Source organism: Lactuca serriola, chromosome 5, assembly GCF_051521515.1.
Source record: "Lactuca serriola cultivar US96UC23 chromosome 5, Lser_US96UC23_V15, whole genome shotgun sequence".
NCBI classification, from domain to species: Eukaryota; Viridiplantae; Streptophyta; class Magnoliopsida; order Asterales; family Asteraceae; genus Lactuca; species Lactuca serriola.
The window spans coordinates 283,282,861-283,295,990 of record NC_136412.1 but is presented as its reverse complement, the minus strand read 5'-3'; the positions used below and the strand labels follow the sequence as shown (position 1 = coordinate 283,295,990).

The 13,130-nt window shown below is 35.9% G+C and overlaps 3 protein-coding genes across 3 annotated transcripts; 2 read left to right on the top strand and 1 right to left on the bottom strand.

Annotated features, from left to right (window-relative positions):
* Positions 1 to 200: 200 nt before the first annotated feature.
* LOC145050565 (uncharacterized) lies at positions 201 to 710 on the top strand. Its single transcript, XM_078998791.1, has one exon. The coding sequence runs from the start codon at positions 201 to 203 to the stop codon at positions 708 to 710; it is 510 nt and encodes a 169-aa protein (XP_078854917.1).
* A 45-nt stretch (positions 711 to 755) lies between these two features.
* On the top strand, positions 756 to 1,259 carry LOC145050564 (uncharacterized). The gene has a single exon (XM_078998790.1). The coding sequence runs from the start codon at positions 756 to 758 to the stop codon at positions 1,257 to 1,259; it is 504 nt and encodes a 167-aa protein (XP_078854916.1).
* A 9,662-nt stretch (positions 1,260 to 10,921) lies between these two features.
* On the bottom strand, positions 10,922 to 11,806 carry LOC145050563 (uncharacterized). Its single transcript, XM_078998789.1, has 3 exons — positions 11,476 to 11,806; positions 11,316 to 11,385; positions 10,922 to 11,237 (listed from the first exon to the last, which is right to left on the bottom strand). The coding sequence occupies exons 1-3, from the start codon at positions 11,804 to 11,806 to the stop codon at positions 10,922 to 10,924; spliced, it is 717 nt and encodes a 238-aa protein (XP_078854915.1).
* Positions 11,807 to 13,130: the final 1,324 nt, after the last annotated feature.

Genomic DNA, 13,130 nt, shown 5'->3' with positions numbered 1-13,130 from the left:
GCCTCGCGCCACGTGTTGTACGACAGAACCCTTATGCCCAGCGTACTCCGAGGCCTCGCGGCTATAAAAGGGAGTCGAGGCAGCCTTCATTTCCACACCATTTCAACCTTTTCTTTCTCTCTCTAGGTTCTCTCATTATGATACTTCTTAACTAACAATCCTCTAATATACAACTCTTTATTTTGATTAGTACTTTCACTATGGAAAACCTTAGCAAACTTGAGTTTATGGCTCTTGACATTAGTGGAAAAAATTATTTATCATGGATCCTTGATGCTGAAATCCACCTTGATGCTATGGGGCTTGGAAACACCATAAAGGATGTAAATCCTTTAAATGAAGCATCAATCCAAGAAAAGGCTAAGGCGATGATTTTCCTTCGCCACCATCTCGATGAAGGATTAAAAGCTGAATACCTCACTGTCAAAGATCCAGCTGATCTTTGGAATAATCTGAAAGAGAGGTATGATCATCAAAAAACGGTGATACTTCCTAGAGCTCGTTTTGATTGGTTACACCTTCGGCTACAAGATTTTAAATCTGTGAGTGAGTATAATTCAGCCATGTTCAAAATTACTTCCCAACTAAAACTATGTGGTGAGACTATAACTGATGAAGACATGCTAGAGAAAACCTTCTCTACTTTTCATGCCACTAACATGCTCCTGCAGCAGCAATATCGTGAGATAGGTTTTAAAAAATATTGTTAATTAATCTCATGTCTTCTTGTGGCTGAACAAAATAATGAGCTCTTAATGAAAAATCACCAATCACGTCCGACCGGTTCTAGTCCATTCCCTGAAGTGAATGCCACATCATCTAACTATAACGGCCGTGGGTCTAACCGTGGCCGTAGCCGTGGTCGTGGTCGAGGTCGTGGATGTGGTGGAGGCCGTCATAATAATCGTCCCAACAATAATAATAATATAAGTAACCACCAGAAGTGGGAAAGTAACAAAAACCCACATCCTAATGATAAAAGTGGTCAAGGCAAAAAGAAAGTTGAAAATGTTTGTCACCGATGTGGAATGACCGGTCATTGGTCGCGTACATGTCGCACTCCAAAGCATTTTGTTGATCTTTATCAAGCTTCTCTAAAGTATAAAGAAGGAAAAAATGCGGAAACAAATTTTGTTCAAAATTATTTTTCCGAAGATCAACTAGAAATGGGACATTTGGATGTCGCCGATTATCTTGCCTACACGGAAGGGACAAACGGTGCTATGGATGGTGATGGAAGTACCCAATTTTTCCCATAAAAGGAGATGGATATGCCATATCATGAAATTGTTGGTTTTCTAGTATCGTTTTATTTTTGCATTATGTTTGTTTAAATTCATTGTCATGGTCAAGAATAATATGTAGTTTTGTTTAATGTCGTTTATGATTTTTTATGTTATAGTCGTTTCATGAGAAGAGATCTCGATGATTCTTCTCAAAATAATAATATGTGACTTTAGTTATCTAAGTTGAATATTTCTTATTTCTTATTATTTTATTATATATTTTTATTTTGAAGAGAAATATGGATATTCGCAAAAGAAATGAGGAAGATATATGTCTTGCAGACAGTGCAACAACACATAGCATTTTTAATAATGAAAACGATTTTGCTTACTTATCAATTGGAGAAGCAAATGTTAATACAATAACGGGTAGTGCAAAAATGATTGAAGGCTCCGGAAGAGCGAATATCATATTACCACAAGGGACAATAATTACAATTGAAGATGCATTATTTTCATCAAAATCACCAAGAAATTTATTAAGTTTTAAGGATATTCGGTCCAACGGATATCATGTTGAAACAACCAATGATGGTGATAAAGAGTAACTCAATATTACAAAAATGATATCGGGTAAGAAAAGTCTTTTGGAAAAATTACCCGTATTGTCCTCCGGATTGTATTATACAAATATTAGAATGATTGAATCTCATGCTATTGAAAATAAAAGGTATGATAACATCTACAAAGTTTGGCATGACCGGTTGGGCCATCCCGGATCAGTTATGATGCGAAAAATAATTGAAAGTTCAAGTGGACATTCCTTGAAAAACCAGAAGATTTTTCAAGCTAATGAATTGTCTTGTGTTGCATGTTCTCAAGGAAAATTACTTTCCCATCCATCATTGAATAAAGTTGGGTATGAAAGTCCTAGTTTTTTAGAAAGAATTCAAGGGGATATATGTGGACCAATTCATCCACCATGTGGACCATTTAGATATTTTATGGTCTTAATTGACGCGTCAACTAGATGGTCACACATGTGCTTGTTATCTAGCCGTAATCTCGCTTTCGCAAGATTACTAGCACAAATAATCCGCCTAAGGGCACATTTTCCCGATTACCCAATTAAGAAAATTCGACTTGACAATGCTGGAGAATTTACATCACAAGCTTTTAATGACTATTGCATGTCGATTGGGATAACTATTGAACATCCTGTTGCATATGTTCATACACAAAATGGTTTAGCTGAGTCGTTAATCAAACGCCTTCAATTAATTGCAAGACCATTACTAATGCATTCTAAACTTCCTACATCAACATGGGGACATGCAATTTTACATGCGGCATCACTTATACGCATCAGGCCAACTAGTTATCATAAGTTCTCCCCTATTCAACTAGTTTGCGGCCATGTACCAAATATTTCCCATCTAAGGACGTTCGGATGTGCAATTTATGTACCCATTTCTCCACCTCACCGCACAAAAATGGGTCCTCAAAGAAGAATGGGAATTTATGTTGGATACGAATCTCCATCTATAGTAAAATATTTAGAACCATCAACTGGAGATTTATTTACAGCTAGATTTGACGATTGTCATTTTGATGAATCAGTTTTTCCAACATTAGGGGGAGAAATAAAGAAGCTGGAGAATAAAATCTCTTGGAATGAATTATCACTTTCAGTTTTAGATCCTCGTTCAAGTCAATGTGAACTTGAAGTGAAAAAGATAATTCATTTACAAAATATAGCAAATCAATTGCCAGATGCATTTACTGACCCTAAGAGAGTAACAAAGTCTCATTTACCAGTTGCAAATGCTCCGGTTAGAATTGATATCCCAGAAGGAAAAAATACAGCTACAAATGAATCAAAGGCACGCCTGAAGCGTGGAAGACCAACCGGTTCCAAAGATAAAAATCCTCGAAAACGAAAGGGAGCAAATATAACTGATGGTCCAAAAGAGAAAACAGAATCTTTTGAAAAGATTAATGAAGCTCCAGAAGAGCCCAATGACATAACAAAAGAAACTGAGGTACCTGAAAATTATGAAAATGAAGAGATCTCAATAAATTATGTCATGACAGGAATAAGATGGAACCGAAATAAGATAGACGTCGATGATAATTTTTCATATCATGTTGCGTGCGAGATTATGGAAGAAAATGAGGATGTTGAACCTAAATCTATAGATGAATGTAGAAATAGAAAAGATTGGGCAAAATGGAAAGATGCAATAAACAAAGAGCTTAATTCTCTTACTCAACGAAAAGTTTTTGGACCTGTAGTTCGTACACCAAACGGAGTAAGACCAGTGGGACACAAATGGGTATTTGTGCGCAAAAGAAACGAGAAGAATGAAGTTGTGAGATATAAAGCAAGACTTGTTGCACAAGGTTTTACCCAAAGGCCTGGAATTGATTATGAAGAAACATACTCTCCTGTGGTTGATGCAATTACATTCCGTTATCTAATAAGTCTGGCAACGCATGAAAAATTGGAGATGCGTCTGATGGATGTAGTTATCGCCTATTTATATGGTTCACTTGAGAATGATATTTATATGAAAATCCCAGAAGGGTTTAAGGTGCCAGAAGCACAAACTCCTAATTCTCGTGAAGTATATTCGGTAAAATTAAATAAATCTTTGTATGGATTGAAACAATCTGGTTGTATGTGGTTCAATTGTTTAAGTACATTTCTTTTAAAAGAGGGCTATAAAAATGATCCATTAAGCCCATGTCTATTCATAAAAAGATCTAGATCAGAATTTGTGATAATTGCTGTTTACGTAGATGATTTGAACATAATTAGAACTCCTGGAGAATTGGAAAATGCCACTTCTTGTTTGAAAGAAAAATTCGAAATGAAAGATCTTGGTAAAACGAAATTTTGTTTGGGTCTTCAAATTGAGCACACCAAAAATGGAGTTTTGGTACATCAATCTAGTTATCTAGAAATGGTGCTTAAAAAGTTTTATATGGATAACTCACATCCATTGAGTACCCCGATGGTAGTAAGGCATTTAGATGCCAAAAAGGACCAGTTTCGGCCTTGTGAAAAACATGAAAAACTTCTTGGTCCCGAAGTACCATATCTTAGTGCTATTGGTGCACTGATGTATCTTGCTAATAACACGAGACCTGATATATCTTTTGCTGTAAATTTATTAGCAAGATATAGTTCTTGCCCAACAAGAAGACATTGGAATGGAGTCAAACACATTCTTCGATATCTTCGAGGTACAATGGATATGGGCTTATATTATTCAAATTCATCAAATGCGGAGTTAATTGGTTATGCAGATGCTGGATATTTGTCTGATCCATACAAAGCTCGATCCCAAACAGGTTATTTATTCACTTGTGGAGGTACCGCAATCTCTTGGCGTTCTGTTAAACAAACTTTAGTTGCTTCTTCTTCTAACCATGCAGAGATTATAGCAATTCATGAGGCAAGCCGTGAATGTATTTGGTTAAGAAATTTAACTCATCACATTCGTGAGATTTGTGGTCTAACTTCTAACAGGGACGCTCCAACCATACTATATGAAGATAATGTGGCTTGTATAGCCCAATTCAAGGAAGGTTTTATCAAAGGAGACAGAACCAAACATCCAGAAAATTCAATCAACTAACAACTTGACAGATTTGTTCACTAAAGCGCTCCCTACATCTAAATTTGAAAACATGGTACGAAATATTGGAATGCGACGCTTTAAGGAAATCAAGTGATGTGATGATCAGGGGGAGTTGGAAACATATTGTACTCTTTTCCTTAGCTATGTTTTTCCCACTGGGTTTTCTTAGCAAGGTTTTTAATGAGGCAATTGTTCCAAATATCTATTATTAATCATGTACTCTTTTTCCTTAATAAATGGTTTTTCCCATGAGGTTTTACCTATTAAGGTTTTAACGAGACATGATACAATCGTCATTCAAGGGGGAGTGTTATGAAATATTAGTTTGTGAATGACCATTGGATTCTCCATTTCTCCCATAACTCCTCATCATTATTTAGCATTAGTAACAACCATTTCAATGTGTTTTATGAATGTAATAATACACCATCATAATGTGCATTCAAATTATAGCTCATCTCTCATCTTATTTGGATAGTATAAATAGTGAGCCATATGTATTAGGCACTTGATGATTTCATCACAAATATTGGAATAAAGTTCTCTCTACTCTCATGTCTTTCTTTACTCTATAAGTTATCTTATTATTTGATCATATTTTATAACATGAGGGATATTGGGTAGTATTTTCTTACAAGTACAAGTGAAATCCCTATGTACTCACCAGGTTTCCCAACCTAACCCACTCAGTCTATTTATATCACAGGTGTTGACATGAAGTCACATTACACTGAGAGATTAAGGAGATATAAATCACTAGTGATAATGAATGTAAGTTCTGTTTATGCTTATGTTTCTGTATTGACGATGACATCCCAAATGTTTTAAAATGAGTAAAAATAATTTTCTTCGAAAATGCTTGATAACGTATTTATCATGTTTTACTGGGAACAAATTCCGCAACATTTTTATTAAAAGAGGTACTCTAATTTTAATAAAGCATAAACAAAAATCGGTCTTTTCTGGACATAAAAATGGGGATGTCACATTCGAAGACATCGAAATGGTGTGACATTCGTCACACGTAGACCTGCAGGTCCCACTGTAGCTAGCAACAAGGTGTAAGATGGTCAATCTCGTATAAATCTATACACAAATTCACGCTCTCCCTCCAGGAGACTCTGGTTACAAAACGTGACACAAAAGTATATTGCCATGCCATGAAGTAGTGTCTCACATTAATGTTATAGTGTTCTTGTATTTGTATAGTGTGTTCTCTTTGTTCTAGTGTATTGTATGTTCTTTTTGTATAGTGTAGTGTATGTTCTCTTTCTTTATCATTATAGTATGTTCACTTTGTTTCTCATCATAGTATGTTCACTTTGTTTCTCATCATAGTATGTTTTTTCTGTTTCTCATTATAGTAAGTTTGAACTGACTATTTTTTTGTTTCATTGCAGTATAAATAGTGAGTATCCTCTAAACTATACATATTATAGTTTACTAGTAATGTTTTTTGAGTGACTGAGCATGTCTGTACACCTTTGCTACCCAAAGGTGCTGGACTGATGTAAGAACTTTTATATTTATACACATATACATAATATATAACTAAGATTCAAACGACACTCAGAAAAACAACCGGATACCCTAAGTCCACAACCAAACAAGGAACATGAAGTAAAGTGAGTTATCAGTCCTAAGCCCTTTCAACCTTATTTATATAACTATATCTATATAGACATGATTTTGACAATATATTAGTTTAAAATAGTTTAATAAAAAGTTTAACATATAAAAGAGTTTTAACCATTTGAATGGTTATTGATGAATTGATGTCAGCTTATAAAAATGTTTTGAAATAGTTTGCTTGATAAAACAGTTTGAAGTATAAGGTGTCGTTTGGTTCGTTAGAATCCATTGGAATTAGATGGAATTGGAATCTAATTCCATCACTTTCCTTTGTTTGGTTCAAGCTTTCAAAAGGAATTGGATTCCTAAATGAGTCAAATTTTCCTTCCAATTTGGGAAAATAAATTCCATCCCAAAACTTAAGGAATTAAAATTCCTTTCAAATGAGAATGTTGAATGTTACCATATTACCCATTTTACTTTTAACGGTACATATGAAACCTCTCTATCACCGCGACCATCACTACCTCCACCTCCTCCACCACCCACCACCACCGCTACACACCACCACCACCGGTACCTCCGTTACCAGCACCCTCCACCCACTATCACCGTCACATCCACTACCACTGGCCACTGCCACAATCTACCCACAACCTTATCACCACCTCTGCCACCACCACGACCTCCTCCACCACTACACATCACCGTCGTTACCACCTGCTACACACCACCTCTACCACCACCTACTACTGCCATAACCACCCAACACCACCATTATCACCATCACTCTCCACCTCCACCACCATCACCACCTCTACCACCATACTACCTTCCACCTCCACCGCCACTCACCACCGTGAACATACCATCACTGCCACCACCACCGTCATCACTTCAGCCACCAACACCAACACCTTCGCCACTACCTTCATCACTACCACTGTTACTACCACCCTTGCCACCTCCATCACTACACCGCCTATCATCTCCGCCACTACTCATGACTACCACCATCACCATCACAATTACTACCACCACCACCTTCATAACCTCCGTCACTACCCACCATCACCTCTGTCGCCATCATCGCCACTATTTCCACCGTCAACATCATTGGCACCATCACCATCATTTACTAATTTTATAATTTATATAATATATTTTACATATAAGTTATAAAACAAAGTAAAAAAAGAAAATCTTGTTATTTTATATTATTTCAGTTCCATTTTCTGTCAACCAAACATAATATAAAATTGGATTCAAATTTCATTTCTGCCAACCAAACAGAATATAGAATTGGATTGAATTTCCTGATAGATTCCAATTCCTTAAGAAATTCCAATTCCATCAAAAACATTCTGCGAACCAAACGCCACCTAAGATATCCACTAGTTTGATAGTTACAATCACATATGATTGCATCAAAGGGGTTTACGGCCACACTAGGGTGTTCACGGCCAAGGTGTGTACGGTCATCGAGTGTACGACCGTACACTCATGGAAGACATGCAAAGGGGGTGTTTACGGCCCTATATAGCATCCATTAAGTGTTCATGATCCTATGTTGGGACATAAGATGAGTTTGAGGCCAAGGCATGCACCCAACAAGGGTTTACGACCATAAGAGGAGTGTATGGCCGTAAACTCTTGGAGTTCTTGCATTAGATGATGATTCAAGGCTAGGAATAAAGTGTTTCTCAAGATTAACTAGAAGGTAGAAGAGATACTCACACTTTCGAGGGTCCTAAGAGTTCACGGCCCAAGAACTAGTAATTGCTCTTGGTGAAAGTGATGAAGATTCAAAGATCTATCCAAAAGAGATAATTTCATGGATGAAATCATGGACCTTCACTAGATAAAGCAATGTATCAACTAAAAAATAGAAGAAACACTTACATATTTGAAGATCAAGATGAAAGGCTTGATGATAGTTGAGAGAGAATTGACTTTCTTGACTTGGATGTCTGAGAAGTGAAGGAAAAAGAAGGAATGACTTATATATGGGCATGAGTTCACGGCCACCTTAAGTGTACGACCTACACTTATGTGTGCGGCCGTACACTCCTCTTGAAGGAGTTCTTGGCTCGAATGTAACACGATAAACTTAAGTAACTCATCCCTAAACCCAAACTTTGAATGTACTAGGCTTAGAACACTGAAACAGACTCTAAACTATGCTAAAAGATAGCAAAAATGAGTTTGACTTTGATTGAATTAATTTGCTGTACAAGATAGAAATTTCAGGTTGTCACAACTTGCTTGACTATAAGTCCAAAATAAATTATAAATGACAGAGTTGGTGTCAGTAATGTCGTACGGTGTATTGAATGATTGAAATATACATTAGGATTATATGTTTGAGAAAGTCATGATATATTCTGTTGTGAAATTAATTTATACCATGTTGATTTTGCTACTCACTAAGTTTGTTCTAGCTTACCTTTTTGTTGTGTGTGTGCGTGTCTTTCAGTTTTAGGTAAACTTAGTAGCAAGAAGTGGAGTTAGCAGCGCCTGGATTGGATTCTTACACAAGGTTATTGTAAGATCCTCTTGATAACTACTTGTAGTGATTTGTGATACGAATGCACGTCGGATTTGTAATGATTTGTGTTTTATAAATGGAAATTTTTTGTTGTACTTTATGTTAAAAATATGGGCGAAACAAGTTGGTATCAGAGTCGTGATTTAAGTGAATTATGCGTATGGTAATAGATTCCTAATCTTAAACTGGAGAGTGGGAAGAGAATGTGAATTGGCTAGACGTTGTGAATATAAGTTAGTCCAATTGTTGGAAACAATTAGGGAATATTATGGTATGTATATAATTTATTTGCTATAAATTGTATGATTGTAAGTCTTGTTTAGGTGATGGCAAGATCGGTGCTACGACACTGTGAGCCCAACAATTCTATTTGGGTGATGGCAAGATCGGCATTGTGACATCGTGAGCTAAATAGGCCCGATAATTACATTATCATTATGTTTGTTTTGATGGAATGAAGACAAGATCGGAGTTGTGACCTCGTGAGTCTAGTAATTTCGATTGGGGTGATAACAATAGCGACGTAGTTTCGTAAGCTAAATAGACCCAAGGGATAACGAAGAAAGCCCACATGCCCAATGTTGACATTAATTTTGCGTTTAAAGATCGTTGATGGAAAATCACAAGTACTGGTAGACTTGGTGTTTGCAATGCCATACTTGTACGTTGGTATTAGAAAACGGTTTAGAAAGTTAATATCATAAAAGAATGTCGAAATTATCCCTAAAATTGGTTAGTGTTTTGAATTATGATAAGGGGTTGGTGATTCAGGTAGACTCACCGAGATTGTTGTGGTCATTAGTTGAAATTATGAATGAATACAACATAGAGACTAATGTTATGAATTTAGAAAGTATAGACTAAAAATAAAATCATGGGTGCGGCAGTCCATGTACTGTGACACAGAAGTCGAGAATTGTTGATGTGAAACAAATGGTAATATCAATGTGCTTTGGGGCTACGTGGCGTGGCAAGAATAACTGCAATGCGGTATGAAAGTAGATTGTTATAATCTTTCTTAACATAATTTTAGTGACAGATGGGAATTGTCCGAAATACTACGGGGCATGACATGACCATAATAGTATCCGTGATACGGAAGGTAGATTGCATACGTTAATGTGTGTGATAATGTTGGAGTGCATGAAATTTAGTTATTTGAATACGAGATAGAGTGACACATTTTTATGAGATACACAATTGTATGAATAAGGTTGAAACTCAACAGTTGGTGGCATTGTTACCTATATGCTCAGAGTCATGGAGTGGAGATGTTGTGAATTTAACTCATAGATTGTTTTCATCTGTACGAAACTTATGGATCGAAGGATTGTATTCGTCAAAAGAGAGATTAGAGACTTAGTTAGAGTATAATCCATCGACTTGTCAATGATCAAGTCTAGCGTATTGGAAAGGTTGGGGATAACATGGAGGAATGTTTATGTTATGAGATAGAAGGATTTTTACAAAGTTGTATCCTTGGTTATAAGGTTACCTGGAAGACTAGTGTAGCACAATGAAAGCATGTAAGTTTGTAACACATTAGTAAGATAATATTATATGATCCTGTATTGGGATGAGAAGATTTCTTAAGGAGATGTCCTCTATAGAAAGTAAGGTGCTGTTTGTTTTTCTGAAGCAAAAATTCATAAATTATGCGAACCACCTCTGCAACCCTCTGCAGCAGAAGAGGTGGACGGAATGGCTGCAGATTGTAATAAGAAGCGTGTTTGTTTTTGTTAACATCTGCAGATTGCTGTAGACATTAAAAAATTAAAATAAACTGATTTAATAAACCGAAAATGGTTTTTAAATACATAAAATTTAATAATTGTAGTCTTAAAACGTTGAAATAAATTTCATACTGCCAAATTAGTCTTACAATAACATTTTACTATAAAGTTCATACGACCAAACTTTAATAATTCTCATTCTATATTTTGCATCAATTGTTCGACAATTTCTTCCCGTAACTGGGTCATATATTCACGATCCGCTGCAGTACTATGTGTTGGAATCTCATCTTCATCATCATCAACGTCTGCATTGTTATTCCGAGCCAAGACATTTGGTTCATCATATAATGCAAAATACTCATCACGCAGTCCCTCTCTTCTTTTAAAATTATGAAGCACGAAACATGAAAGGGTAACGTTTCGTTGTGTAACCAACGAGAATGGTGTCATCCTCTTCAATATAGGAAATTCTGCTTTCAAGACACCAAAAACACGCTCAATGACGTTTCTAAGTTTTGTGTGTGCATGGTTAAATTTTTCTTTATTCGTTAATGCACGTCTTCAAAAAAAATCTCCAAGTCAATACCTCACATTACGGTATGGTGCCATAAAACCTCGAAGGTTTGCATAGGCGGCATCACAAAGATAATATTTATCTGTAAAAAGGAAAAACTAAATAAATAAATAAATAAAAGTCATTTCTTTTTCAAACTAAGATAAAACTATTTAAATAACCATAAACTTACCTGATGGTGGTAACGAGAATGGTGCATGTGGATTTGCTAATGCTTCTGATAATATTCTAGAATCGTGTGCTATCCCTTCCCAACCGACCACAAGAAACGTAAACATTATGTTGAACTCACATATTGCCATTACGTTTTGGTGACAATCGCCTTTTCCCATACTTCTATATAAATCTCGTTTGTTTGCAGGGACAACAACATGTATCAAAGTGTCATCAAGTGCACCAACTGCTCCTTTGAACACCCATCGTAGCCTCCTATTATGTACCGGAATGTTTGGATTCAGATTAAAAGAAGTTGGTACAATAATGTCATGTGCGAAAAGCAACATTTTGTCCAACACTTCATTAAAAAATTATGAATTGTTTGCTTTGAGTGTTGAAATATCCGCTTGATAATCACATAAAGTTGGTTATGACCAATCATCATAAAAAACATAGCCATCTTCTCCTCAACCGATACATGTTTGCTATCCTTTAACGTATAGTTTACTCTAAAATTAGCACAGAGTCGGACAAATGATTATCGGGACATGCATAATACTTCAACACATTGTAAAGGATTACGGTGAAGTAAATCTAACATAAATTGTGTCCCGTCATTTCTTAATCATTATCCCGCACGCGTTTGACTCCCCTCTTCCAAAAGTAGTGGATACATTAGACTTATGAGAAGTATCTTTTTTTCGTGATCCATTAGGAACCTATTAACCAACACAAGTACCAAATAACATAAAATAAAGCTTAAGTACCAACTAACATAACATAATAACATAACATAAGATTCAAGTACCAAATAACATAAGATTCAAGTACCAAAAAGCATAACATAAAACTCAAATACCAAATAACATAAGATTCAAGTACCAAATACTACAAATAACATTCAAGTAGCAAATAACCAGAAAAAATATAACCATATAGTTCCAACAAATGCAATTAAAACCTAAACAACTCAAACATATAAACTTAACGAACAATCTTTCCATCCTTTAAAACTCCTAAACTTGTAGTTGTCATCTCGATCCATCCCCTTAATATTTTTGGATCATTGGGAAAATTTACCCACATCTCTCTTATATTCATGGTCCCTCCAAAAATATGATACACATCAAATCATAGAGGGTCTACTTGGCACTTGAGCCAAATGGCGTAGAGCTTTTTACATCTCCAATGCTAAATCATCAACAATAATAGAAGCTTTATGTGAGGCACAAGAAGGTGGATCGGGTGAGACACTAGGAGCTCGAGGTCTAAGACTTGAGGGTTTAGCCCTTTTGTTGGGGTTACCAGAAGGTGACGCAACAGAAGGTGAAGCAACAGAAGGTGGTGGCTGAGTAAAATGCTCACTAGTATGATTGGAAAAGTAATCATCCTCATCTATGTTAATGAAAGGGGTGTCCATAAGCTTTAGAGGTGTGACATGGAAATAAGATGATCCATGTACCGATGGTGTTTGGGATGTGGCATAGGTGAGATTACCAGAGGCACTGTTTCCATCAAAGAGTTCTGCAGAAAGCTCTAGAAACAATAATGGGATGGTTTTAAAAAAAGTGACTTTCGGATGTCCCTAAACCCAATCAATGTAACAAAAGTAATATAAAAGCAAATGGAAACTATATAAAAAAATACATACATATATATATATATATATAT